Genomic DNA, 27,911 nt, shown 5'->3' with positions numbered 1-27,911 from the left:
GAAAGAATCGATTCTGAAGTGCTGTAATGAGTCATCAGCATTTCCAGTCTCACTTCCTGTTACATACCTACGTAACAATGTAACACATTTGCATAATGCCAGGCAAAGATCTTTATTGGCTGCCCGTGAACGACGTCTACTTTGACCCGCTCTCAAACACTGTAGTTGTAGCTGAAGCCTGGAAGAGTTTGGTTTGTGTTGACGACATGTCGAGAAGAAGCTGTTTTCAGCACTGCGAATCCACTTTTCATCCACTTTAAAAGGATGAGGACTCGCGTTGGAATTGATATGGAAAAACCGATGCCATTGTTCGTATCGCTGTATCAAGTGCTAAGGAAGCCTCTGGAGCTGAAATTCAGATGGTAATAGGTGTTTCGTTTCCGACATGCGCTGTAAGTGGCAGACCAATCACAACAGACTGGGCCGTCTGACCAATGAGAGCAGAGTAGGCCCTCGGAAAGGAGGGGAGTAGAGAGACTGAATCTCGAACGAATCCGTTTCAGACGTTTTTTTTTTTTACCTTTAAAATAGCATAATACAGGCACTTTAACAATTAAGTGTTGTTGTTTTTTCATAAGAAATAGTGGCATTTTTTGTGTGTGTGTGATTAGAGTTCAATTTATTGCAACCAAGTTGCTAATCTAACTCACCCTGAGCACACATCATCAACCTTAAACATAAATTTCAAACCTCAAATGAGCAGCTGCAATCTAACAAACCGAGTCTACTGTCTCTGACCTCTCGCCGATCCAAGAAAAACTTCCAGGCCTCAAAAGATGTTTATCTCTACATATCTGCCCATGACGTAACAGATGCACACTAAACCATAGCAGATTGGGGGATGTTCACAGAAAGCGAGCGAAACTAAAGGATATTAGGTTCAACAAATAGCCGTGTTCATTCCGCAACCACAGAGAGATGGAGAATTACCGCAGATCAGATCAAAGCGTCCGTCTTGAGCTTATCTCTTCCTCTGACCACTCAGTACCCTCCGTTGTCACAGAAATAGAAAGATTATTGCTAGCTTTTTCTCTCCCTGTTCTTGCCCTAGGTACACAGCAAAGCTATGTTTATCCCATAAGGGTCTTTGGCAAACTACAGAGAGTTTTTCTATTCCATGAAGGGGAAAAATAAGAGCAGAAAATCAAAGAGGGAGATCAACAGGCTGTTTTGCGTTATAGCCTAGGATATAGTACATGTAGTTATATCTATGGTGCTTGAGAGGACACTTAAAGCTATGTATTGCCCACTCTCTTACAATTCCTGCTGTGATGATATTAATACTTTTGAGTGTGCAACTGTGTTCGCTTGCATGACTGCATGTATTTATATGTGTGCATGAGTGAATGCGTGTCAAGGAGTTCAAAGCACAATGCAAATATGAAATGAACATAAATAACAATATGCTGTAATGTTTTAGCTGCTTCCAAATTTTTTGCTGTAATTCGGTTATAATAAGCCAATTAATTGCTCAAATTTAGCCAGTAAATCAAATTCCCCCTAGAGTGAAATCAGAGAACACTAATTAATGTGGTTATTTTGTGGTAATTTAATCAACCGAAATTATATGAAAACATGTGCTTTGTGCATTGAATGAAATTATTAACATATGAGGTTATTAACCTTTCTTGAACTCCAGAATATTTTCACCATTATCTGATAAAATTAAACATGCATAAGAGGACATTCTGATTACAACCGACATCAACATCATCGTCTTATGACGTGCTCTGGTTGCGAAATGCACACATGTATTTACACTACATAATTCAATAAAGCATTACAGGAATCTCAAGTAACAGTTTCATCAAGCCAAAGTGCATTTTCCTCTAAGCATCCTGCAGAACACATTTCATTTCCAAGTTCAGAGATCTGAAATGAAGCAATAAAAGAAGGCCATCCCTGGCAAACAGGATCTAGGTATTTTATTTAATGTCTTCTACCATAAACGTTATCATCCTCAATTCTGGAACACCTTGCTGGCGGTAATGAGAACAGCAGAGCGTTAGGGACATCTGGAGTCATCTTTTTTAGAAACAGGAAAGAAAATGGCACACTGCCCTTAAATAATAAGTTGAAGCTCAATATACACTGGTTCACACGGTCATTTATGCAATGAGCTGAAATGAAGTACAAAAAAGAGTTTTTTTGCACTGAAGACAACCATGTAGGCATAACAAAAGCACATGATTTAGCTAACCATATTATATAAGGCAAGATGTTCATGTTTACAAATGATTTAGAAGGAATGATATAGCTAAATGTTTTGTATGATCTAAATTAAACTCAGTGTGCATGACTGGAACAGCTACAACTTACACTATTTTTGCAGGATGCACTGTGCATGTATGACATGCAAAATTTCTGCTCGGTAAACAGCTTGAATGCGCTTTGCTTGAATATTATCTTTGTGGTGTGACAAAAAAATCTGAATATAATATCAACCGGCATTTCAACTATGCAAGATTAACACTTGACTGTTTGCAGTATAGTGACATTTGAAAGCACTTATATAAAGAGGCATAAATAGATAGAATCTATTGACATTAGAGGTTTTGGATTGATTAGATCATAGCTTTATCATCTTACTGACTATTTCTTCTCCATAACATCAGCATGACCAAAATGAAATGAAAATAAAGAACGTCCTAATTCATCCCCATGCACTTTAACATGGTCTCGATTGGAGATATCTACATCTAAGGCTTAAAGCCAATACAATTATCTTAAGAAAATAAGATGGGGCTTTAGATGTCCAAATAAAAAGTGACTTTGTATTCAAGCACAAAGGAGCCTGACTAAATGTATTTAGCTGTCTAGGCAGAATGCCTGATTAGTTTTTGATGAGGGACCTGAGGATGTCTGAGACACTCATCTGAGTATGTCTGAAGCAGTAGTTATGGCTTTGATTCAGCCAGTGGAAAGTTGGCCGTAAATCAGTATATGAGGCATAAATATAATTTTTTGGACGAATGTTAAGAGAATCAAAGCTGTCTTTAACAAATCATGTATTTGAGTGAACGTAAACTACCACGATTTTTTTATGTTTTGAGTATTTTATGCTCACCGAGGCTAGTTGTTGCTTGTGGTTATTTGATCAAAAGTATAAGAAAAACAGAAATATTGAGAAAAGTTATCATAATTTGAAATAACCGTTTTCTTTTTTAATATATTTTAAAATGTAATTTATTCCTGTGATGTGAAAGCTGAATTTTCAGCAGCCATTACTCTTCAGTGTCGCATGATCTTTCACAAATCATTCTAACATGCTGATTTAGCGCTCAAGAAACATTTAATATTATTATCAATGTTGAAAAAAGGCTGTTGAACAGTCTTGTCAGGATTTTTTGATGAATCGAAAGTAAAAAAAAAAAACAGCATTTATTTGAAACAAAAACTTGAATCTTTTGATAAATGTAACGCATCCTTACGGAATAATTTTTTTCATGATACCAGTACTACTACTGCAAACATTAAATACATAATCTGCCGATTTAAACGTTAAATGGTAAACTTAATGCACAAAAATATTTTTAATACACTAATCAAAACATTCAACTTTTAATATCTGTTGAGCTTACTCATAAGTGTGTATACAAGAGAAACCAACAAAATGGTATATAAAAAATGGGGGGGGGGGGGGGGTTCTGTTTTTTGTTAATTTTGAGTCAGACATGTCCAATTCAGTGAGTTGTTGCCTGGATCATGGAACCAGAGAGCTGTAGAATCGAGAACAGCTGTAAACGGATCCATGCAATTTGTGAAAGAATAGTTCAGTGTGATTTGTGAACCGTTTCAATAGGTTCACCGAAAAGAATTGGCTTAAATAAATGATTTGCTCATAAACGGGATACCACTATCACGTTTCATAGCAGGTCTCGATTTTCTAATTTCAAAATAACAAGGATTTATAAGTCTTCTGAAAAGTAATGGAGCAAAAATGACAATGTTAATAACAATGTAGTGCTCTGAAGCAAAGCTAAAAGTACCCATTACAATAAGGAAGAACAAAAATAAATAAATACTTGAGTCACCATTGCTCTATTAGAATATGATACAGCATGGTAAATATGACCTCTAGTCTGATTAAGACAACAGTTTGATGACAGTTTTGACTGCATAACATTCGTCATCATGTAAACATTCGTCATCATGTATATAGCAGTTGAAACATGACCCTGATCATACTGGAGGTTATACTCTAATAAACATCTATCCATTATGATAGTGAAGAAGACATTCAATTACCGTTACGGTGACTTGCATTTATCGTCATCATTAGTATTATCATATTTGATGGCCCTTGATTTTTCTCCTTGTGATAACAGACATTAGTGTGTTCAAGGCTGGCTGAATTAGCCTGTTACAAAGATGAAGCGTAAACATCAATCCCACTCAGTGGGTAAATGTCACTGACGTTCCCTTAGGGAGTCAGACGTGTCTCGCTCCAACTAGCCTCTCTTCATGGCTTTAATTGGTCAAATTAGCGAGTGTGTCCACCCCACATATTTCGAAGCTGGACCACTGAATCGTTGCACACGTGTGATGAAATCCACACTGACAGAGTGATGGGAACAGTGCTAGTAAGAGATAATAGCTGGACGCTGGGAACGTGAGGTGCTGCTTGTGGTTGCTCTGTGTGTTTATACGTGTTTGTCTGTGAGAGAGTTTGCAGGCCAGCTGCAGTGTACACTTTAGCGTTCAGTACACCATACAAGGAGCATGAAATGGAGAAGAACAGTTGCTTTAATCTGAACTCGAGTGTAATATAATCATAGATATCACAAAGGTTATTTTAACCAACCATGCCTGACATCAGATGCCTCACACCAGGTTCACTTTACTTACACATTTACACAATTTCCAATATGTTTGTGGACAAAAGTTTACAACATTTGACCAATATTCCTTATTATTATTATCAGAATGTGCCATTAAATTGAAAAATATTAACTTGAAATCTCAGGGGAAACTTTTAAGTCTCCCTGTAGTCAATCATAAAATTACTGACTACAGGGAGACTTAAAAAGTTTCCCCTGAGATTTTAAGTTAATATTTAAAAATTTAATGACAAATGAAAACTTTAATGACCCTTAAACCTCATCTTTGATCACCAAAATTACATATTTAAATGTTTTTCCTTAAAAAAAAAACCATCATGCCTTTAAATAGCTTGAAAGTAACTCTAAACCCTTGCCTCATTTAGTATACGCAGTTCTATTAATATGCAAATTAGCCCTGCCTCCACTCACTCACACCAGCTCAGAGATCCACTCGTTGATGATCACATGTTGTCGTGATTGGTTACAAGCAAGCTGCAACTTTCCTGTTTCTCTCTTGAAACCAACACGGAAGCGACTTAAACTGCAATTCATCGACTGGCGGCTAGAGACTGGATGCAAAAGAGAGTCAATATCATATACCTTAAGCCTTAAAGTTCTGCATAATTAAGGGAGTGACAGGTGAATTGCCGCTGCTGTCAATACTAGCCGTTTGCCTGCTGTCTGTAAGCAGTCACGTCACCTCAGCTAATCCCGCCTTTTGGTCCATTTTCGTTTATCCCGGAGTGGCGTGCTACCATGATGGCGACGGCCGGCTCCGCCCACTTTGGGCTTCAAAAATACTCTTCAGAAACCTACGGGTGATGTCACGGACACTGCGTCCATATTTTTTTTACATTCTATGGTTACAAGGTAGTTTGAGACGTCAGAAACATCAGCGATTTCAAACCGCGTTTTTGAGACTGTCTTTGGTTCACTCAAGTTTTAAGGAGAAAATACTCAGCAATGGCATTGACTTATAAATTTGTACATGGTTTGTCTTAAAGCATATTAAAAGACAAATAAACAACATTAAAAGCTTGGTCTTCACCACAGGGGGACTTTAAGTAAATATTTTACATTTAAAGGGTTCGTCTGACAAAAAGATTTGGGAACCCGTCTTATGATTTGCAAATTCAGACATGGCTCAATTCAAGCCAAAACTTAGTGGTTCATAATAACTCAATAATACAAGCTTAACCAACAAGCAATTTCCAAACCTGTATGACTGACTTTCTTCTGTGAAACTCAAATTACTTTGTTGTTGTTGTTTTTTGTTTAGTATTGTTTTTGTCCATGAAAATCAATAGGGTCCAATCTTGTTTTGGACCCCATTGACTTTCTTTGTATAGACAAAAATGGTGTAAATGATTTTCCAAAATGATCTTCTTGATACATGATGGCAAAACAAATGATGAATGCATTTTTATGATTTGGGTGAACTATCCCTATAGAATTTACGGTCACGTGTATTTATCGGCATTTTACAACAGCACATCCCATCAGAATCTGCGTTGTAATGCGTGTTTCATTTCAGCTGGAAAGAGCGAGGATGCTGGAAGGATTTGTTGACCACAGGAGGATATGATGCAGTGCACTATCAATCATGAAGTGATATAACAGTATTGTGCTGCAGAGACTGGAGGGGAGGTCAATTATAAATAATGCATTGGTAATAAATCCTCCTATATACAGGGAATGAGAGTCTGATCTGCTCATAAAAAGCCTTGCAAACCCCTCACACGTGCTTTTGACACACAGTCATCTCCTATGTGTGTTGATTAATCAAAATACTGAGAACCTTTCTGCCATAAGACCTTTTCAAGTTCTTACTAACTGAAACCTTTGTAGTGTAATAGATAACTGAGTAAACCTCAAATGTCCAAAGAAAAGTTGTTGAGTTTAGAAGCTTGTTTGCAGTGACACAAATTGAAGAACAGAATAGATCACCTACTGATGATTCTGTGCATTAAAACAAATTGGCTGTCTGGATGTGCTCTGCTTATCCGAGACTCTTAGTTTTAAAAACATTCATTGGTGGCATGTGAGGGCTGTTTACGTAAGTAAGTAAGTAAGTAAGTACAATTTATTTATATAGCACATTTATCACACCAAAGCTGACCAAAGTGCTGAACAAAGTCAAAGAATAACATAAAATAAACAAAACATACGATACAATAAAACAATGGAACATAGATAAAATCACAAATTGAAAATGCCTGGGAATAAAAATATGTTTTCAACTTCATTTTAAAGGTTGTGATAGACGTTGCAAGGCGAATGTCCAGTGGAAGTTGGTTCCAGAGACGGGGGCCGCAATAGAAAAAGCCCTTTCACCCTTTGTCTTTAGACGTGTACGAGGGACAACTAAGAGAGCTCTATCAGAAGATCTTAATGATCTGGAAACATAAGCCTGGTTTGGTTTGTCAAATCTGGTCTGGTCTTGTGGCATTTCTGGGAAAGTGGTAGTGACAAGAGCAATAATTTAGAACAGGTTTTTAAAAATATTTTTCCTTAAGTACTGACTTTAATTTCCAGCTGTCTTGAGAAATTTGTGTAGACACAGTCTTTTTCAGGAGAACACATGTCCGTTGCTCCTGAAGACGATGGCTCTGTTCTGTGGCCGTGTCATTTTCTTTACTTTTTCCTATTTTGTGGTCGAGTGAGGAAGTTATGGCCACTCTGTGCAATATGTCCAATACTGGAGCTGTAAGGCTGCCATCTAGTGTTCTGAATATAAACTAAAAATACACTGCTTGTGTGAGAGACAGAGATTTTCTGTGACAGAGAGAGAATGCTAAACATGGAGAGTTGGAGATACAAAGCACATCCAGTTAACATTAATATTTTTGAATATTGAATAAGCGCGCTTACATTTGAATGAACTTGAGCGCGAAAAAGACGCGATATGTGAACTGCCTCTTGGCGAGCGACTTCGATACTTTTTTGCTACTTTGTAATAACTTTATGCGGCCAGCGTTTCTGGAAATGAACGAGGGTAGAATCTTTTTTAAGACCTGACTAAATGAAATTTAAGACCGCGGATGAAAATCTGGCTGTTTATAAGACGGTTTAAGGCCTTAAATTTAAAGTTCAGAATTTAAGACATTTTAAGACTTTTTAAGACCCCGCAGGAACCCTGAAAATGTTTGCTTGTAATCCTATAATAATTCATTCATGTTGCAGCTGTGATGTGGCACATGCTCACAAAATGTAAGAGTAACAATGCTCAAGGGATTTGGGTTTGAATTCCTAGAAGTAAAAAACAAACCTAACATAAATTTGTAATAAATTATGCAAAAAACAGAGGGTGCATAATACTTTTGAACCTTTTAACTGATGCACATTCTGAACATGCATTAACAGCACTTGCGAAAACAGTCTAACAGTATGCTTTCATTATGAAAATAAATAAATAAAATGAAATAAAATAAATTAAAATGTTTACCCGATAAAACACAAAGGAAAACATTTTATAATTTATATCTAACATGATATTTACATCAGGAAATTATCATCATTATGCTTAACCTGTTTAGATAGGAGAACTCTACAATTACTCAAGAACATGCGAGGCTTTACTTTCAAAAAAAGATTGACTTTTACATTTGCAACATGAAGTTCAAATCTTTGTTCAAAAGTAAAAAGCTTTTTAGAGAGAGAGACCAATCAGAAAGTCAGTCAAGTCCTCCTACCCGCAAAATACATAGGAAGTTGTGCGTAAACACTTGTACTGCATTTTCAAGCAGCAGATGTATGGAAGAGGAATGAGACCTGACTGCTTGCCCGCTGCACTCTCTGACCTTCAGATATTTGTTTGAGACACTTTAAGTCAGAATCAGTGATTGTGGCTTAAGGACATGCTGGGTCGCTTCTGCTTCTATAAAAATGGAACTGAAGCCCCAACCTTCAGGTGGGATAACAGACATTGTTAAAATTGCACAAAACTTAAGGACATTAAGTTTCCTAAGAACTGTGCCATTAGATTAGTTGTTACACTTTGAATCGACTCTGATGATTGTTAAAAATGTGTCATTTTGGGTAACATACATAAAAAGAGATCAAATACACAGTATATTAACATTATAAATAGGCTTTAAAATATCAAAATATAATTGTTAGCCATATCACCCATCCCTATGTTTGTGTGAAAGAGACAGAGTGAGGGTTACTTACAGTAACATGTTCCTCTAAGTGGGTTTCCAAGGTAGCGATTTTCGGAATCACATCTGCAGTAAATGAACAGAAAGAACATTTTGTTTACAGATATGACACGCTAACAAACAAACCAGATTTGGAAATCACCCATCAACAGAGGAAGCGTTCATCAAAAAATGTAACTTCAATCATTATTTACAATAGGCATACAACAACACATGACAATAGTTATTAATGTCTGAACTATTTCTTAATAAATGTGTTTTAAAATGTGCTGCAATCATAATGAAACAAATTAAATATACCACTAGTAATAGATTAATAGAAAGTTTGAAGTCAGCAAGATAAAAAAAAAAGATATATATATATAATTTAACTGTATTTCTGATCAAATAAATTAAGCCTGGTTGAGTATAAGATACTTAAGATACTTTTTCCAAACACAGAAAAAAAACGTGTGAGAGTGTTGCTGGTTTGTGGGATCATAAATGGCTGTGTGGTTGTATTTTTATGGTAATTTCTCCCTATGCTGCAGGTAGTATACTCTTAGCCATGCTTGAGATGATTATAGTGGACGGGCCGTCAGGTGCCCCGCTCCTCTGAGGCCTGAAGAGGAGGATGAGACCACATTTCTGATCAATCCAGACTGACAAACCAAACACAACCCTTTACTCTGTGCCAAAAGCAAAACTATCACAGACTCTCTTAGGATCAGAGAGATGAGCAAAACCCTGTGTGAGGGGAATATACAGCACAAATTATTATTTGTTTCTGAGTGAAACATGCATCCATTTAAACAGAGAATTACAGTAATGCCTAAGAAAAGAAAATCTGGAAGTTCTTGTTTCAACCGCAAAGGTGTAGATAAGATTTTGTGAAGAACATTTATTTTTAATGACCATTCTTGATATCCGTATATTCAGTCAGGACTGAAAAAGGCAGCTGTACCAACTCTAAATAAGAGGACGACAGAGACAAAGATAGTGCGAAAGCGAGAGAGAGAGAGAGAGAGAGAGAGAGAGAGAGAGAGAGAGAGAGGGAGGAACACAGTGGCATGTCTGGTTTAGTTTAAAGCAAACACTCATTACTGGCATGTAAACACTGAGTGTTTATTATTCACCTCATGCTACAGAAACAGTGAGTTCATGTGTGTGGATTCAAAACTCAATAAACACACAGATGGATGGATGGACCAGCAGGGCAAACACGCATGATTAATCACCAAATTGCCCTTTCAAGTGGAGAAGTGGCCGAGGGCCTGAGAAAGAGTCTTGCATCATAATCATACAAGGAAGGAAAAGAAAGCCTGCATTTATTTGATTAAAAACAGTAAGTTAAAAGTTAACTTTGTTTAGAATTATTTATGAAACAAACTAACTAATGAATCACAAACTACCTTGTAACCAATCACGTCAACGTGCCGGTGGGCTTTAGCATATCATTAACAGTGAACTAGCAGGGGAGTCTCGAGAGGAGCCAGGTTATTCCGTTGATATGAAAATGTAAATTACAATGTTATGATGAACCACTGACGTTCTGAATTGTTCAAAGCGTTTGTAAGGATGCTGCCTTTTAGAAGGCAGCTGACTGACTCTGACATGGTGAACGGGAACATGGTTTGTGTAACATTTTTAGATGTTTGATAACAAGGCTCATACTATTTACCGCTATGTGTCAGACGTTGTAAAGAGCGACACCATTGTGCAGCGTTTACCACGGTAAATTAAACTCTGAGCTGACATGAGTAAGTGGAGGCGGGGCTAATTTGCATATTCATTGATCTGCGTATACTAAACGTTACATTCAAGCTATTTTAAGGCATGTCATTTAAATATGTCATTTTGGTGATCGAAGATGAGTTTTAAGGGATATGATTATTGACTACAGGGGGACTATAAGTATATTTATAATTAAGACAACATGTGTCAAAGCAATTTTGTAGTATTTCAAATCAGGCACAAAAAAAAAAGAATCCTCCCCCTTCTGCGGGAGGGTAAAATCTTGCATGACACCACCTCAGGATATAAACAGAAAAAATGGGAATAAAAAACGAAGAAGAAAAAAAAACCTTCAGGGCTCCAACAACATAATATGATTCCAGAGGAACATTTTTTATGCTGAGTGTTCACCAAGCACAGTGGGACAACCATAAACACTGTGCTATGCTTAACAAAACATTTCATTATAGTTCAAATATTTCTAATTCTCTTCAACTTCTGCTTGCTTTGAAAACTCATATTTCTTCTCCTTGGTTTTACACTGCACTGAAGCATACAATATCCCACTGTTAAGGCTGTTTTCCTGTATTTTTATTTCATAAAAAAAAAAAAAAAACCTAAATGTCTCCAGACTTTCGGGGGTCCTGCGCCAGCCAGCTGAGCAACTTCCATTGAGATGAATGGGAATGCTAAGAGATAGCTAAGCTTTCTCCAGGTATGATTGACCTCTTTGCTGTTGAATGACAGCAGATTACAGCAAGTGCACCCAGTCCAGCACAACATGAGGTCCAGAAAAAGTTTGAGGGAAAAACATAACGAGACAGGGACTGAGAGAACAAATAAAGGGATGGAGAATGAAAACAGCAGGTGTCAGACAGTGGGCATGCCCTCTAGATATCTGTCTAGTCCCACTGCTCTCTTAGTTTGAAAAGAAAGCAGAGAAACAGGTGAGAGAGAGGAGGGGAAGAGTGTGGTACACCAACTGCCCTGTGTTGATCCTTCTAGCCACACGGTAACAGAGCCTCACCCTGACTAAATAAACAGAATGTGTGTGTGGCGCCTGCTCGCAGGAGACTGAATTAGCAGATAAATCCTCAGAGTGCCACATTTCACACTGAGACAGCTCTGTGTGTGCGCGGTTGTCTCACAAAAGCATACGCAATTGTTGCTCGCAGGGTTTAAACGTTCTCGCTTGAGTACTCCTCAGGAGGGCCTGTCTAATTAAATAGCAGCTTCCTCGTGGATCACAAGCACACAAACACACACTCGACATTATAAAAAGGGATATTAAATTGAAATGAAACAAACATTTACAAGATGAGTGTAGGTGTGGTGAACAGGAAACTATGCTGCTGCTTAGCTACTATATATAAAACGCCAAACATTACACTTTATTAAACATGATAATAAACAGATGAGTAACGTGTATAAGCAAAGTCTGAAAGCATAGATAGATAGATAGATAGATAGATAGATAGATAGATAGATAGATAGATAGATAGATAGATAGATAGATAGATAGATTATTAAACATGATAATAAACAGATGAGTAATGTGTATAAGCAAAGTCTGAAAGCATAGATAGATAGATAGATAGATAGATAGATAGATAGATAGATAGATAGATAGATAGATAGATAGATAGATAGATAGATAGATAGATAGATAGATAGATAGATAGATAGATAGATAGATTATTAAACATGATAATAAACAGATGAGTAACATGTATAAGCAAAGTCTGAAAGCATGCATAGATAGATAGATAGATAGATAGATAGATAGATAGATAGATAGATAGATAGATAGATAGATAGATAGATAGATAGATAGATAACACAACAGTTCAATAAACAAGATGTCAATAATGAGTAACTTTACGTTTTTGACACATTATTGCCAGTTAGTTTTGTTGTTTTTGTTCTACCAGTGAAAATATTTTTAAATGGTGCTAAAGCAGAAACAAAACATGGGTGTTCCTGAAGGAATGAGGGGTTTTGAACAAATCTTTCGAGTAATGTCGATATCGAATGTTTTTAAATGAATCGTTTGAATGTATGATTCAAATGACTCACTCAAAAAGACGGTGATTTGTTGACACCTACTGAAGTAACCATGTAGCCTATACTGCAGAAAGAGAGAATGACAAGTCCACAAAACTTAAGATAGTACACAACCACAATGACAAATACAATCTTATGACAGTATTTATTATGTTATAGTATCCTGAAACTCCTGTACAAGCAGCGTTTTGCACTCAAATAAGATTACAAAGGGTGTATAGCACTCTCAGATGCCCTGATAAGATGAATATATGAATGAATACATAATCTACAGGTGATAACTGAATGTGTTTAATTATCCACCTAATTATGTCTTAAGTTTATAATAACAAGTTTGTTAAAAATAACATGCATCTTCTTGAGAAACAATGGCACCTAATGGTTTTGCTGTATATATATATATTGTGATATATAACACATGAAAAAAGAAAACACGTGAATATCGCGGTTGATGCGGTTACTTGCATTCCTCTGCGGTTGGCTTGTCAGTAGCGCGGTACTACAATATTGTGGTTATCGCAACAGCTCTAGTACTCACTTTTGTTGCCAGCTATTTTGACAATAATGGCTGTATGTTGAGTTATTGTCAGAGGACAGTAAATATATGCTGCTATACAAGCAGCATATTGACTACTCTAAAATCTATCCAAGTTTAATTTCAATAGTATTGTCCCTTGAGAAGATATGCTAAAAAGTTTGCTGAAATGTGAGGGGTGTACTCAAAAAATATTAACGGTAATCAAGTGTTTGCAAAACCTTTAAGGTGAAAATCTGTTGTATCACATACATATTGCAGACTAACATCAGCAGCCCAATGCAAAATCCATATAAGGAGAATTCAGCTGAGAGGAAGTCTGTCTACATGAACTGCTCCAACAGCACTACCTTTCCGTCCTCCACCAGCTTCTAAACGAGTACCACATCTCCGTCTCTCCCGCCGTGCTGAACAGACAGCTCAGCTCATTACAGAAAACAGGCGAAAACAGGCTATGGGCCACCTGCTACCTTCCTCTCTTTCTCCCTTCAGTCTGTCTTTTTCTTGATCCGTCTTTCTCTCTCATTTTATTTTCTCACACTCTCGCCTTTCCTTGCGCTTTCAAACAAAGACACAAAGCAACAAAGAGAAAAGAACCTTGAAAGAGACCTTGCTGTTCACGGTCTCACATATTTTAGAGATTCACTCACTTTCTTTCACTCTCTATATATATCACTAGCTGAATTCCTTGTCTTGCCAGGTTGACAGCTTTCAAAATAGCACAAAAAAATAAAAAAATAAATTGTGAACTGTGACCCTACAGACTGAAAATTTGATCTGTTGTTTCTTCTAAATGTCAGTGTAATGAGAGCAAATACATACTAATGTTTCCTGCTTTAAATGTCAGAGGAAACCTTTAAGAAGAGATATCAATGTCACAAACATGCCAATATACCAAAGTCTGCAATCAAAAGTCAGATAATAGTCTTAGCTATGCATTTAAATTAACTCTACAGCTCTAAACTCTTACTGCCAACAAGTTCCTAATTTGTGTCTATTTTTATTTCCCTTAAGGAGTTTTAAGAGAACAATAGGCTATAAAAATTATATTTAATTGAAATTGAGAACTCATTACTGGTGAAATACTTATGACAGTATTTCTTATGTTTTAGTATCTTGAAACTCAAGTAGCATTTTTCACTCAAATAAGATTACACCTTATAGATTGTCTTTTTCTGCTAAAATAGCCTTTGAAATAGTTTTCGATGTGATCTTGGTACATGGATACAGGAATTTGCTCCCGTTCAGACACGAGCATCAATAAGTGTGTTTGCATGCACTCTTGATAAAAAGTTTGATTTCAATCAGACAAAAGCATTCGTGTCTTTTTCAAATTTACTCCAGTGCTGACATAGTTTAATGTTACATTTACTAAAATGCCATCAATAGCAGTGTTGGGGAAAGTTACTTTTAAAAGCAGTTACAACACTGATCAATAGTGCATAGAACAAGTATTATGTATGTTTCAATGTTTTGTTGTGTTTGCAGTACAATATAACTGCAGCAGGCATGTTATCAACAAAGAGAGAAGCAAATAGGACAAACAGTCCCTCAAAACACAGCTATTCACAGCTGTTGGGCCAGCTTACTCGGCTCATTTCACTGAACACAGAAACATGCACATCTGAAGATAAAATGGGGTACAAATAGACATGCAGACCCAGAACTCCTGACGTAAACATCCAGACCCAAATACAAACCAAAATCAGAGCAGATACATTTTCACATCCATTTACAATTCTGCACATAGTCTGCATCAACGAGTCTGAGAGAACACACCTGTTAGAGCAGGAAACGTGGAAATTAAATGGAGAAAAAGAAAGAGAAAGAGAAAGAGAAAGAGAAGGTGAGGTAGACAAAAATATAGATAAATCTTCCCATAAAAAAAAAAAAAAAAAATTCCAGTAGATGGATCCATCTGTGTGTCCAACAAATACTGCATGTTTCATCATTATTACAAGCAATCAGATTTTTTAACAAGTAATTCATAGTGAGATGAATTGCTTAAAGCATATTAAGATTGAGACTTAATCTTTTCATAATTATCAGAGAAGGAAGGTTGTTGCAGTGTTATGTGCTCAAAAACATGTGATTCAGCATTCGGGCTGCCATCGCTCAGGTTGGGTGAGTCACTGTCTTTAATCACTTCAGCGGTTCCCATGGTGATGTGGAAGTATATGTGAGTGCCAGGCACTTAAACTTATTGGTGACTGTATGCAACAACAGGTGGACAACAAACACATATGGCTACTAAGCTGACCTTATCATGTTACCATTGGTTTTATATATAAAAGCAGCATTCTAGTTCATTATAAATGTGCAAATAATAAGTCTGCCCATGAGTGACAAATACTAACACAAGTTTCCATTATTTTGTTTTATGCTGGTTTTGAGATGGACTAACTGGTGAAATTGGTCGACCAGAACCAAGTCTTACTGGTTACGCGAGTTGATAAGAAGCCAATTTGATAATGCCTAATGCTTTTACAATGAAAATCGTTGGGCAAACGGAAATAGTAAATTATGTTATTCTTAAAGTTTACTGAGAAATAATCTTTGCCATCATGACAATTTACTGGAACAAAATAATAGCGCCAATAAAAGGGTACCGGCATTTAAAATTAATGTTCTCTAACTGGAGCCCGTGAGTCACATCAGTGTACTGTAACAAGAGTAAATATACACCTACACGTACATCAGTTCCACCGCCATGTGATGTGCTCCATGAGCGAAACATCAACCACAACATTGAGCAGTACCAACAAACAAGCCAAATGCATCCATGCAATTCAGGCATGTGTTTGAAGTTATACTGCTTGTGTACCATCTAACTTTCTACCCACGGGTCACATAAGTGATATTTAAAAAAAAAAAGAAAGAAAAAAAGATAGAGGGCATGTGGAAAAGAGAAACTTTTGAGAACTGTGTTTAAGTCCTGGGGAACTCATTACTGCTTAATACATTATCAGTGCCAGTGGCAGTGGTGCAGCCTGTTACAAATACATCAACACAGCACTGTGTCTTTATGGACCTCAGTACGTACACACATACACATACACAATCAGGGCATGGTGTCAGCCCCAAAAGTGCTATTTAAGCCACTGATAAGTTCACTTTGCCACTGTGAACAGAGGGCTCGCTGACACAGCACAGCAGAGGTTACCATTAAAATTAATGTCCTGGGATTGGAAAGACACTTAGGTGGGAATTAATAACAGAGAGCTTAGAAGAGGGTTAAGTCTGTGAATAAAATGTGCTATGATGCTAATGAGAGCATGATAATGTAAGGAAACTTTGTGTTTAATTGAAGGGCTCATGACTATCACTCTCTGACTGACAGGGAGGATTGCTGACGATTGGTAATGTAGTCATACTCACAGCTGGCATTGGTCCCCTTTGACCCCTTTAGTGGTACAGTAGCATTTCCCTGAGTTGGAGTGGCAAACATTAGCGTGGTTGTTACATCTGCAGGCTGGAGAGAAGAAAGAAGACAGATAGAGAAAGACAAAAAAAGAGGGAAGAGGAACGTTTAAAGGGACAGTTCACCCAAACATGAAACCTCTGTAATTATTTACTGTTGCAAACTTGTATGACTTTGTTTCTTCTGTGGAACACAAAGGAGACTGTGGTGGTGCTTTTCCCCATGCAATTACAATGAAAGGGGATTGGAACTTTCAAGCTTAAAAAAAGACCCAAAAGCACCATAAAAGTATAAGTAGTCCATCAAAATTTTCAAAAGTCACTCTGATGAACAGCCCTAATTTAAGTCAATTTTCACTGATTTATTGTCTTTCATTGTGCTGTTATCAGAGACTGCATATACCAAGATGGTCCACTTGTACTACTAAGAAAGAGAAACTGCAATCGCAATATAGTGGCTCTTGTAGAAGGAAATCCTGCTTCCTAAACAAAGAGCCAATCGTCAATTGGCTTGTCATCGCATCACTGCACCTACTGTTGTACTGGTAAGAGAATGTTGCTGTGTGAACGGGACATTTTGAGACTCATGTAAGTAAATGCGGTTGTCAATCCTAAAAAACTGACATTGTGAACCATAGAAACAGTTAGTTTCCTGAGATTTGTGCTTAGGACTACACATGCACATTGGCTAGAGGAACCTGAAATTTAAACTATTTTAACGCTCATGCCACAATTTATTGCTGATGTGAAATATATTACTGAAATGTGAGTTTGACAAGCAGTTTTCATGATTTTGGTACTTATCCAAGCAGAGATTAATACCATAGCTGCCTGGAGTTGTTGTAAATATGGCCACCGAGTGAACTGACATTCTTTGAAACTTTGGTCAAACAATGAGTCAGTGAGAACTCAAGAATCAGAATCGGACTCGTTATTTGAACAGCTTCAAATGAATTGAGACTTAAAATAATGACTCATTCATAAATGGGAAATAACTTTTCACATGAACTTTCATTAATGCACCATTTTCAGATAATTTGTTCTTTTAAGTGAACTACTACAGTCTATAAATAAACGGCACAGTTTGCATATAAACAGACGTGACTATTTTAACAAACCTGAGCCTGCAATCTCTGGGGCTAGTGTTCCTCTCATTACAGATGCAATTCTCATTAAAGGTTATCAGATGGTAATATCAGAATGAAACCACATTCACTCACACATAGACAGAGTTTAACAGTGCAGCAGAGACAAATACAAATACAAATAAATAGAGAGAGAGAGAGAGAGAGAGAGAGAGAGAGAGTTCATTAAGCAGATTATCATCACTGAGGTGAGGCTCCTAAACAAGCAAACAAGATACTATTCCATTCTTTACAACGTCAAGTCAATGCCGCTTTAGATAAAAGTGTCTGCAAAAATGACTAATTAGATTTATTGTAATTGTCTGGTTATTTTAACTCTAGATTTTCCAAATCAAGATTTTGTAAATTAATCAATTAATTATTGAAATGCACTAACTTTAAAGGTGCATTGCGCAAAAGTCTGAGTTTTCGCAGAACTACGCCCCCTCTGGCGGCAAGCGAAACTGCAACCAGAGGTGTGCACGCTCACGGACCACACGCACACGCACGCTTGCACGAGCACGAGCTGGTCATAACCCAAGGAGCATCAGCCGCACAAATTTTTTGTTTACAATCATAATGTCTTCAGAGGTAATAAAGTTTTAAATCTGCAAGTAATTTAAAATATGTGAAAGGAAAGGCAATTGAGTAAATAACACACTTAGTGTGAGGGAAAAAATGGGGGTAGTAGAAAACTTCGTTTTTTATTCCCATCTATCTCCATGTTGAACTGTGTTGTGTGTTTACTGTATCCACTTATGACTATTATTATGGAAACACGTTCATGAACAATATAAGTTATTACTTTGTAAAAGCTCAAAATAGTAATCATGATACCATACCATACACAGTCGGTCAACAAAGTACACCCAAATGTCTCAAGGTAATAAACAATCAAGTGGCACTATGACGTTACCATAAAAGCCAAATAGGCTAACTTAATCCGCCGAAGATTTGCGGGGGTTTAGCCTGTTTTATTGATCAGCTAAGTAGCATATTCCAATAGCAATACATCGTAATTAAGCAGTAATTTGCTCAAAATTTGTGTCTAAGTATCTAACTTATATATCAGCATTTTATATCACAATCATTCTGAACCTGATCACTGACAATGGTAAGTTAGTAAAACCTATTCCGATTGTACATTTATCTAGCTTACGCTAAAGCATTACACATTTTATGGATCGTCATTTATTGTCATTATTGGCCGTATCAGACATTAGAGAATGGGATATATCTTACCTTTTTATCAAGAAAAAAGCCAACTGAGGATCCCGTTTGAGCCCTAGAGCAGACCGGAGATCTCTCCATTTGTTGAAAGCCTTCCCTATGTTTACTCTCGTCTTACCCCGACGCCTGTCTGACTACAATTTGGACCTTTTGGTTGCACTAGACAAAAGTTCTCTTTTTTTTTTTATCTTACGTGGAGTTTGCGTTGGTGTTTGAAATGAACTACAAGCCGGTCTCTTAGAATCCATTTTCTACGGAGAATGGCGGCGTCGGCGCATACACAAACCTGCCAGACATATGAGCGTGCCGTGAACGCGCATGACGTCACACCCAGTCTCAGATTCCGACCCGAATCCCTCTTATTTATTTTACTGTACAGGATTATAGAGGCAATCGCAGTGATCAGAGAAGGGCTCATTCAGCCCATCAGGCAATTGTTTAAGCATGTATGGGTTAGAAAACGGGTATTTTTAACATGAAAAGTTGCGCAATGCACCTTTAAAAACAAACCAAAAACATAAAAACTAACCCTAAACTATGGTTGCTATTGTTGTGTGGTTGCCATTGTTCATGCCGGTCGCTTGGTGGTTATTTAGTGAAGTGAAAAGAATCCATAACCAATTCTCTATAATGTTCTGGTTTTAAAACATGGTTCAATGTAAGTCTAGGGGATTAAGGGATTTTCTTACCTATTCTATTGTGGACAAGGTGAAAATCTTAAGTTTAATTGCTTACGAAACTAGCACAACTCTCTCCAACAGCTGTGGTGGACTAAAGTGTCTACTGAATGACTGCTTACTGATAGCATTTTCTTCCTAACTGGTATCTGAGGGTTTTTGCAGCTAAGGATGCAGGTGTTTGTCAGTACATTCATCACCTTCAAAAAACGAGGACACAGAGGTGATTGCACACTATGATGAGATAAGGCTGTGTTTATGTTGATCTAGTCACATGTCTTTATGTTGTACACATCAATTAGCTTGTTTAATTACTGTGCAATTTGTAGAGTATGGCTGTATTTGCAACGCTACATGCTGAACCTTCTCTGGTCCAACTGATGTCAGCAGATTCCACATGCCTTAAACTGCTTCTCCGCCCAGAGTGTCATATTAGACAGTGCCATTAGACTATAAAATGAACTAGCTGCCTTCACAGAGCAACCCTGCACAAAAATGTTTTTCATTCACTTGTTTAAATAGCATGGAAGAGCTCTCCCAGCCACAGATTTTATTTGGATCCAGAATACAGCCATAAAAGGGCTGTCATATTTCTAAATAAAACAAACAAAGAGCATAAAAAAAAAGAGACAGAGAGAGAAGAAAAGAACACAGACTTTTTATCAAGAGGCTTTATAGCTTGTTGGCTTTTTATCCACATGTCTGTTCTTTACACAACTCTCAGTTCAAATTCCCCCAGCATGCACTGCAATCATTTTTTCATACCAGCCAACAAGAGACAATTGACAAAGAAAAATATTTTTTACTAAAGATTTTATTGTTGTTGTCTGCTTTGGTGAATCACTATTACGACTACTCATACATAGTGATAATATATATATATATATATATATATATATATATATATATATATATATATATATATATATATATATATATATATATATATATATATATATATATGAAGAGTTCAGATGCAAAAGCCTCTAAGTGCCATCTGAAATTTTCTTCTAGAATGATAATTTTTATCAAGCTCGTATATTTAAGTTCAGTAATTTCACTTAAATGACAATTCATAGGTAATTTTCATTGCAATTTAAGTGAAATTACTGAACTTAAATATACAAGCTTGATAAAAATGATCATTCTAGAAGAAAATTTCAGATGGCACTTCATATATATATATATCAAAAGGTTATTTTAAATTGTAATAATATTATTGGTGTTTTACTTTATTTTTGATCAAATAATTTTCACCCGTCACATAATAAAACTATATACAGTATATATATATATATATATATATATATATATAAATAAATAAATACATACATATTATTATTTGCCTCCCACACATTAATAATATAATACACCCACACATTAATAACACTTCAAGGCTTCAAATCATGTCAGTATAACGACAAGGAACCACATACACAAGATTTCCACATGATCTCAAATGTTTACATGCTATTTTATTATGCATGTTTGTGCATTTGTGCATCTGTATGCGAGTCATTTTGACAGGACTGTGGGGACAGGCTGCGGCATAGTGTCGGTGGCTCCTCTCTGCATGCTCCAAAAAGATTTATAGCTAAATTATGATGTGTAAAATGTACTCACATTATAGCAGAGGAACAGCACTGCCTGGAGCTGCTGTTTCAGCACTTGCTCTAAAAGCGATAGACTACAAACACACACATGCACATGCGCACATGTACAATCTCTCATAAATATATCTGCCAAAAGCCATTTAGGCCCTGGAAATGACAAAACACACACTCACAAACACGCTTACAATGAAAGTAGTCACCTAACCATGTCTAACAAAACTTTTGTCATAACGCACACACAAACATTAGCATATATCTGACATGCTTCATTTAGATCCACAATAAAGCTTAATGAAAGAAAGGAAATACATATGAAAATAAAGGGAGACAGAAGAGATAAACTGATATTTGTATGCAAACAGACCGTGGAACATAAGTGACAAAACCAGAGTGAAGGCTTTCATAAATCCTCACAAACAGATGCACACACACATACACATACACACAGAGATGACATTAAAGCTGATGTAAGTTAAACCAGTCTTGAAAGGAACACTGCGCATTTCATTCAGAGTTTATGACTGGCTGAAAGTAAAACTTGATCAAGCAAAGAGGGTATTTGGGTTTTACTCCTAAATGGATATATTGTTTAAGAAGTGAAAACTGTTAAGTGTGCCAAACATCTCTAGATCTAAGGCCGTCGCGGTGAAGGAATTTCCCTTGCGGTAATTTTGAGTGGCTCAATAGCGCGATATGTGGTATTATCGCCATTTATTTATTTATTTGGATTTATTTATATTTATTTGTTGCTATATAAATAAGTGTTACAATGTGGTCAGCATGCACAAAAACAAGGACATTTTCAGTAACCAATGTAACTGAAACTAAACAGCATCTCTGCGCATTAAAAAAGACTGTCACTCAGTGTGCAGTTACGTTGTTACGGCAACGGACTGACTTTGAGTGAGTCATTAAACCGTTCATTCAACAAACAAAGCTAGTTATTTTAGATAATAAAGTTTTAAATATGAATATTTTTCTTACGCAAACGCATCACTTCGCTTCAGAAGGCCTTTATTAACCCCCTTGGTTGACTTGAGGGTGAGTAAATCATGGGCTAATTTTAATTTTTGGGTGAACTATCCCTTTAAGAGGAAAGGAAATGAAACGTCATGTACCATCATTAATCATTTACCACACTCTGCTTGATGAAACTAAAAAAATAAGTACTTTGTTTTTCCCTTGACTTTTCGGTCGCTCTCTTTCTCATTCGCAAATTTAGATGAACTGAACCCTAATTAAGGTTACTCATTTCTGGCTCATTAGAGGGCTAACCAGTGCTTTATTTCCATCCTCTTATCCATATTTATAACCTTATTGGATAAGATATAGCCTACACATGCATGCATGCAATATATAGGTATAAGAAAGAACTATAATTTTACTCCAAATGCAATATTCCCATCTCTGACGCAAACATGATTTTATATAAAGCACACATACAGTCGTAATGGCAAAAGCCACAGTCATTCTGAGTAAATTGGTTCCAGGTAAGTGTTTCTCCACTCACCTCTATGGGGCAGAAGGTTTTAATTAATGGATAGGAAGGTGAGCCTGGTGCTGTGCCCCCCATGACCTCCGTTGTCATCTCACAGTGATGTGTTACTATCCTGAGCCAAATACAGCAGATGCTGCCAGCCGGCTCCATGGAGACATCTCAAAGACTGGAGCCACTGTACTGGAGCTAAAGGACTGATACAGTCCTAGTGTACTATACAACACTGCTGATCTGTCACTGAAAGACTACTGGTAGATGGTAGAGCTCAATGATTAATCGTTAAAAAGATTGCAGTCTCGATTCAAACACCCACACAATCTTATTCCTTAATGACAGCGATTCGGCTATGTGTATTAAAACTTACAAGTACGATAACAGCGAACGTTCAAATCTGCACTGGCACCACTGACCCACAGAAACCAGTTGTCATGTATAGGTATGAAACAGCTTCAACCCAACCCATCTTTTCAACCCAACAGTAGGGCAGGGCGATGAATCGATTTTATTGATTAACTCGAATGTGTAGTTTACGTCGACTTGTTTGAATAAAAAAAATCGGTTTTCTCCCGACGCTCCCCTCTGGGCTCCCATAGTTCCAAACGGGCTCAGCGTTTGCCATAGAGATACACAAACAGCATGGCAAATGAACAAGACCACGGCAGCACAAGCACACCCACCAGAAACATTTACACACTGAATCTGCAGGGCTGCCAACTCTCACGAATTCACCGTGAGACTCACGCAATTGTCACTTTTTACACGCTCTCATGCCACACATCCATTTTCTCACGCAGAGAAAAATCGCAAACCAAAGAGGACACTGACACTGACAGACAAGACAGAGAAGGTTACTATATGAAACAAATTCTCAGCTCTCAGATTCTGTCAATTTAATTACGAAATTCAAACAATAAACACCGTTTTGGCGCTTGTAAATGTGACGTGACAGATCGCTGACAGATCTCAGTTCAAGCGGCACGTTTACCGATCATCTGTTACTCTTTACTACTAGTTAATAGTAAATAAACACGAATGATCAATAGGTAATTTGAAAGATACAGTTCAACTTAGTGAAATGTAATCAAATTGATCGATCAGTGTTTTTCAACCGCAGAAAGAGGTCCATAAAATAGCTGGAGAACAATGTCACGTAACGTTACATTTACCTCAGGAAAGCCATTTAAAGGGGTCATATAATGGTACATGCACTTTTACAAGTTGATTGTACTGAAATGTGTGTTGGCAGTGCCTGTACACAACCATCATAAAATGATAAAAATCCATCCAGTGTTTTTTTTTTAATCTTCTTATATGTTTCCCCCTCTCCTGAATCAAGCTCCCACAATGGTTGAGTGACAGCAGCGTTTCAACACAGACCCGCCCTCGCTCCCTCGTGAGCGAGCTGTCAATCATAGCCCGCGCCAACCGGCGCGTTCATTGCTGATAGCTAGAAGCACTGAGTAGAATGGCGTCTAAGCAATTGTGGTGTTCTTGGGTGTAATAACGAACACAGCAGTCATGTTGATGTTCCTAAATCCGAACCGCTGAAGACGCAGTGGCTGAGTTTGTTTTCAAAGGGAATATTCCCCACAACATCAATGCTTTCATGTTTGCGCGAATCATTTCACACACCAGACTGCTTTACAAACGAGGGTCAGTATAAAGCTGGTTTTACTAAGAAGCTGCTCCTGAAAAAAGGATCGGTACCAACTATTCGTGTTCCTGCTGCACCTCCAGAAGAAGTGAGTGAGTGTAACGTTTTATTAACCTTTATATTAATCTTTATATTAATCTTTGCAAATCGCTTGCTGCACGCTTCACGATGAATGCGGTTTACACTCAGGGTACATTATGGCATGTTTTCTATGTATGACGTTCTCAATATAATTCATAATCCCATGTTTATAATAAACAACGCGTTATGGTTATTGTGTTATTGTGTTAGAAACGTTGTACGCACAGAACAGGGGGGCGGGGTGAGCAAAGCTCATTATCATTTAAAGACACATGCACTTAAAGGGGTGGTTCAGGATTTTCAACATCGGACCTCATTTTCAAGTGAGCCTGTTTGTCATTCATCAGTGGAGACAGTTTTCAAAAAAATTCATCCAGTCCTTACTTTTGGATAGTTCGCTGGTGCTAGGCTAGCGCGAGTCAACGGTAGATGCGTTAGCCTGCCATTAAAAACAGTTTTACCCACTCCACAGTACACCAAAAGCAAATAAATTATATAACGCCAGACTATCGATGTAAATGTCTGTTGAGAGAATAATGTTAGAATTCAAACTACACTTGCATCTCAATGATCGCATTACATTTACAGGAACTAGTTTCTCAGCAGTGGCGGAATTTTACTTTGCTCCGGTTAGTACTGCGCCGAAAAGTAAACACAGAAAAGAAGCGCACTACAGTCGGGACGTCTAGCTAGCTAGTAGTAGTCTCGGTTGCCTAGGTAACTTAATATCACTCCGCCGCTGCTGTAGACTGTGCTAATAAACACAGGGAACAAAGTATAACTATTGCAATGCGATGAAAGGGTAGTTTGATTTCTAACATTATTCTCTCAATAGACATTTATATCGATAGTCTGGCGTTATAATTGATTTGCTTTTGATGTACTGTGGAGTGGGTAAAACTGTTTTTAATGGCAGGCTAACGCATCTACCGTTGACTCGCGCTAGCCTAGCACCAGCGAACTATCCAAAAGTAAGGACTGGATGAATTTTTTTGAAAACGGTCTCCACTGATGAATGACAAACAGGCTCACTTGAAAATGAGGTCCGATGTTGAAAATCCTGAACCACCCCTTTAAACGGCGTGCTGAAAACAGAGCTGTTTTTGGCCAGGTAAAATTAGTGTTTTCTTACAATACTAATTAGAATTTTTAATTCAAGTATATTACAAACTTTTAATTTAGACCCTAAAGAATCATATTAGCTTGTACAAAAATGACATTATATGACCCCTTTAATGACCATAGCACGTTAGTTGGACTTAAAAAAATTGCTACAGAGAGGAATATTTTGCTAAATATGATAACTATATTACATATTTATTATATTTCACCTATATCATTAAAATATTATAACGTTGTTATTATAAAAAACACCTTTTTTTTTTCTCAATTTAAATCGTAAATCGTATTTTTTGTGAAAAAAATCGGGGATTTTTTTTTTAGCCCATATCGCCCAGCCCTACCCAACAGGCAACAGTATTGTTTCAGTGTTACAATAATTCGAATTATCACAGAAGTACTGGGATAAAAGTTTATAGTTCAGATATAAACACTGATGTCAATGGTAGCGATCAAAATAGAGTAAATCACCTTTTGCACGTAACTTCATGCTTCAAATTAAGATTGTATCAATTACATCATTACATCAGTAGGTGGTGACAAATGACTTCAAAATTTTGTCATTGAATCATTAATTACAGATTTGTACAAAAACTCTGATTCATCCAGTAAGGAAACAAGTAAAATCTTCATGATTAAGTAATTGAATCGTTCATTCAAACCAATTATTTTAAATAAAGAATTCAAATGAATTAAATGTTTTAAATAGACTGCAGCAATTAACATTGTGTCAGAACCTGTAGCAAATTATGTTAATTTTGTTTAGTTGTCTTTTCAGAATCTTCAGATAAATTGATTTTTTTTCCAGAACCATGCAGCTCTCATAGATTATTAATATTAATATTAATATTATTATTATTATTAGTAGTAGTAGTAGTAGTATCATCAAATACTGTAGAAATGATTAAAAGTATGTAAAATATGTATTGTTAAAAATATAAATTAAAATAGAATTTGAAAAAATATAGGTCCATACATTCTTGCTTCGTTCTTGCTTCTTTTTTTCTGTTTTCACCCCGTTTTTACAGGTATTTATAAAGAATGCCAAGAATGACCTTCTGTGGATACACCCCAATCACCTTAAACCCAACAGAAGCTTGTACAACACAAACTGGATGTGGCAAAACATGATTAGATGCCACAGTTGTTTTGTTGGGGGTGAGGAGCATGGAGGGGACAGGCGCTGCTGAGACCTTGCTGTGTGCGAAAAGCAAACTGCCATTTCAAACAGATCCTTAAAGAGATTAGAAGGGGGAAATGTTAAGAGTGAGAGGCAAAACGGAGCTCTCCTCCATCTGGGTCTAAAGTTTGCCCTCCTGTCTGCTCTATACGACTGCCACCATGTGCTTGTACACACTGAGATTGATGCCATGAGTGAATGATTAACAACAATTATGTAGTTTAAGACAGAAATACACATGATATACATACACAGATATGCTTGTTTTCTTGTACCTATCAATAGTTCATAATATGAATATGAGTTGTACCTGGTACTGCATCAGTGCAGTACAAATGCCAGAAGTGAAGTGAATCATCTTCAGTGAGCGAGGTTTCTTAGAAATGTGTGGCATGTACCTAAAGATTTATGCAGAAGTAAACAGGAAGAGGCAATAAAGGGAGAAAGAGACTATGGGGACATAAAGGTTAGAGAGAAAGCAAGTGTGCTCTGATGTTGGTTCACTAAATGCCTTTTTGGTTCGGTCAGTAATATTTAAATGTTCTTCAAATGTTCAGATTTCATAAAAAAAAAAAAAAAAAAAAGTGCAAATGTGTTTGGAAAGGCTCAAATCAGGATTCAGGATCAAGACAGAGGAATAAGATGAGAAAAACAGCTGCTTATTTACCTAGTGTTGCAATTAACAGGACAATATGAGCATGCACCTCTCAAATGTTCATTATAATCTCATTATATACTGTCATACTAGTTCCACCGGCTTCACAATCATTAGGGAATCTTCCATCAGACACTATAATTAGTGAGAGTGCGCTCAATTATCTTCTTACTGAGGCAACAAAGTTTATAAAGCCAAAACTCAGATTCAAATGGATTTTAAAGCCATCATTACAGGTTCATGTTTATATAATCTTTGAAAGACAGATTAAACTTTTTCTTCTGCGACTGAGGGGCTTGAAATTCCCCAAATGGATTAGAAGGTAGGGTTTGAAATTAACACCTGCCAATCCGCCAAATGTGGGG

The 27,911-nt window shown here is 36.9% G+C and overlaps 1 protein-coding gene across 3 annotated transcripts in view; it reads right to left on the bottom strand.

Moving 5' to 3' along the window:
- Window positions 1-27,911, bottom strand: part of atrnl1a (attractin-like 1a) — a 266,096-nt gene that overhangs the window by 140,884 nt on the left and 97,301 nt on the right. For all 3 annotated transcript variants that reach the window (XM_084390795.1, XM_084390794.1, XM_084390796.1), the window contains exons 21-22: window positions 16,674-16,767; window positions 8,997-9,049 (exon numbers count right to left, since the gene is read on the bottom strand). In XM_084390795.1, the coding sequence (XP_084246921.1) occupies window positions 8,997-9,049; window positions 16,674-16,767 (147 nt within the window). The remainder of the gene's footprint in view (window positions 1-8,996; window positions 9,050-16,673; window positions 16,768-27,911) is intronic.

This window comes from Rutilus rutilus (assembly GCF_951802725.1).
Source record: "Rutilus rutilus genome assembly, chromosome: 20".
NCBI classification, from domain to species: Eukaryota; Metazoa; Chordata; class Actinopteri; order Cypriniformes; family Leuciscidae; genus Rutilus; species Rutilus rutilus.
The sequence above is the reverse complement of the archived record's forward strand: the minus strand, read 5'-3'. Positions and strand labels throughout refer to the sequence as shown.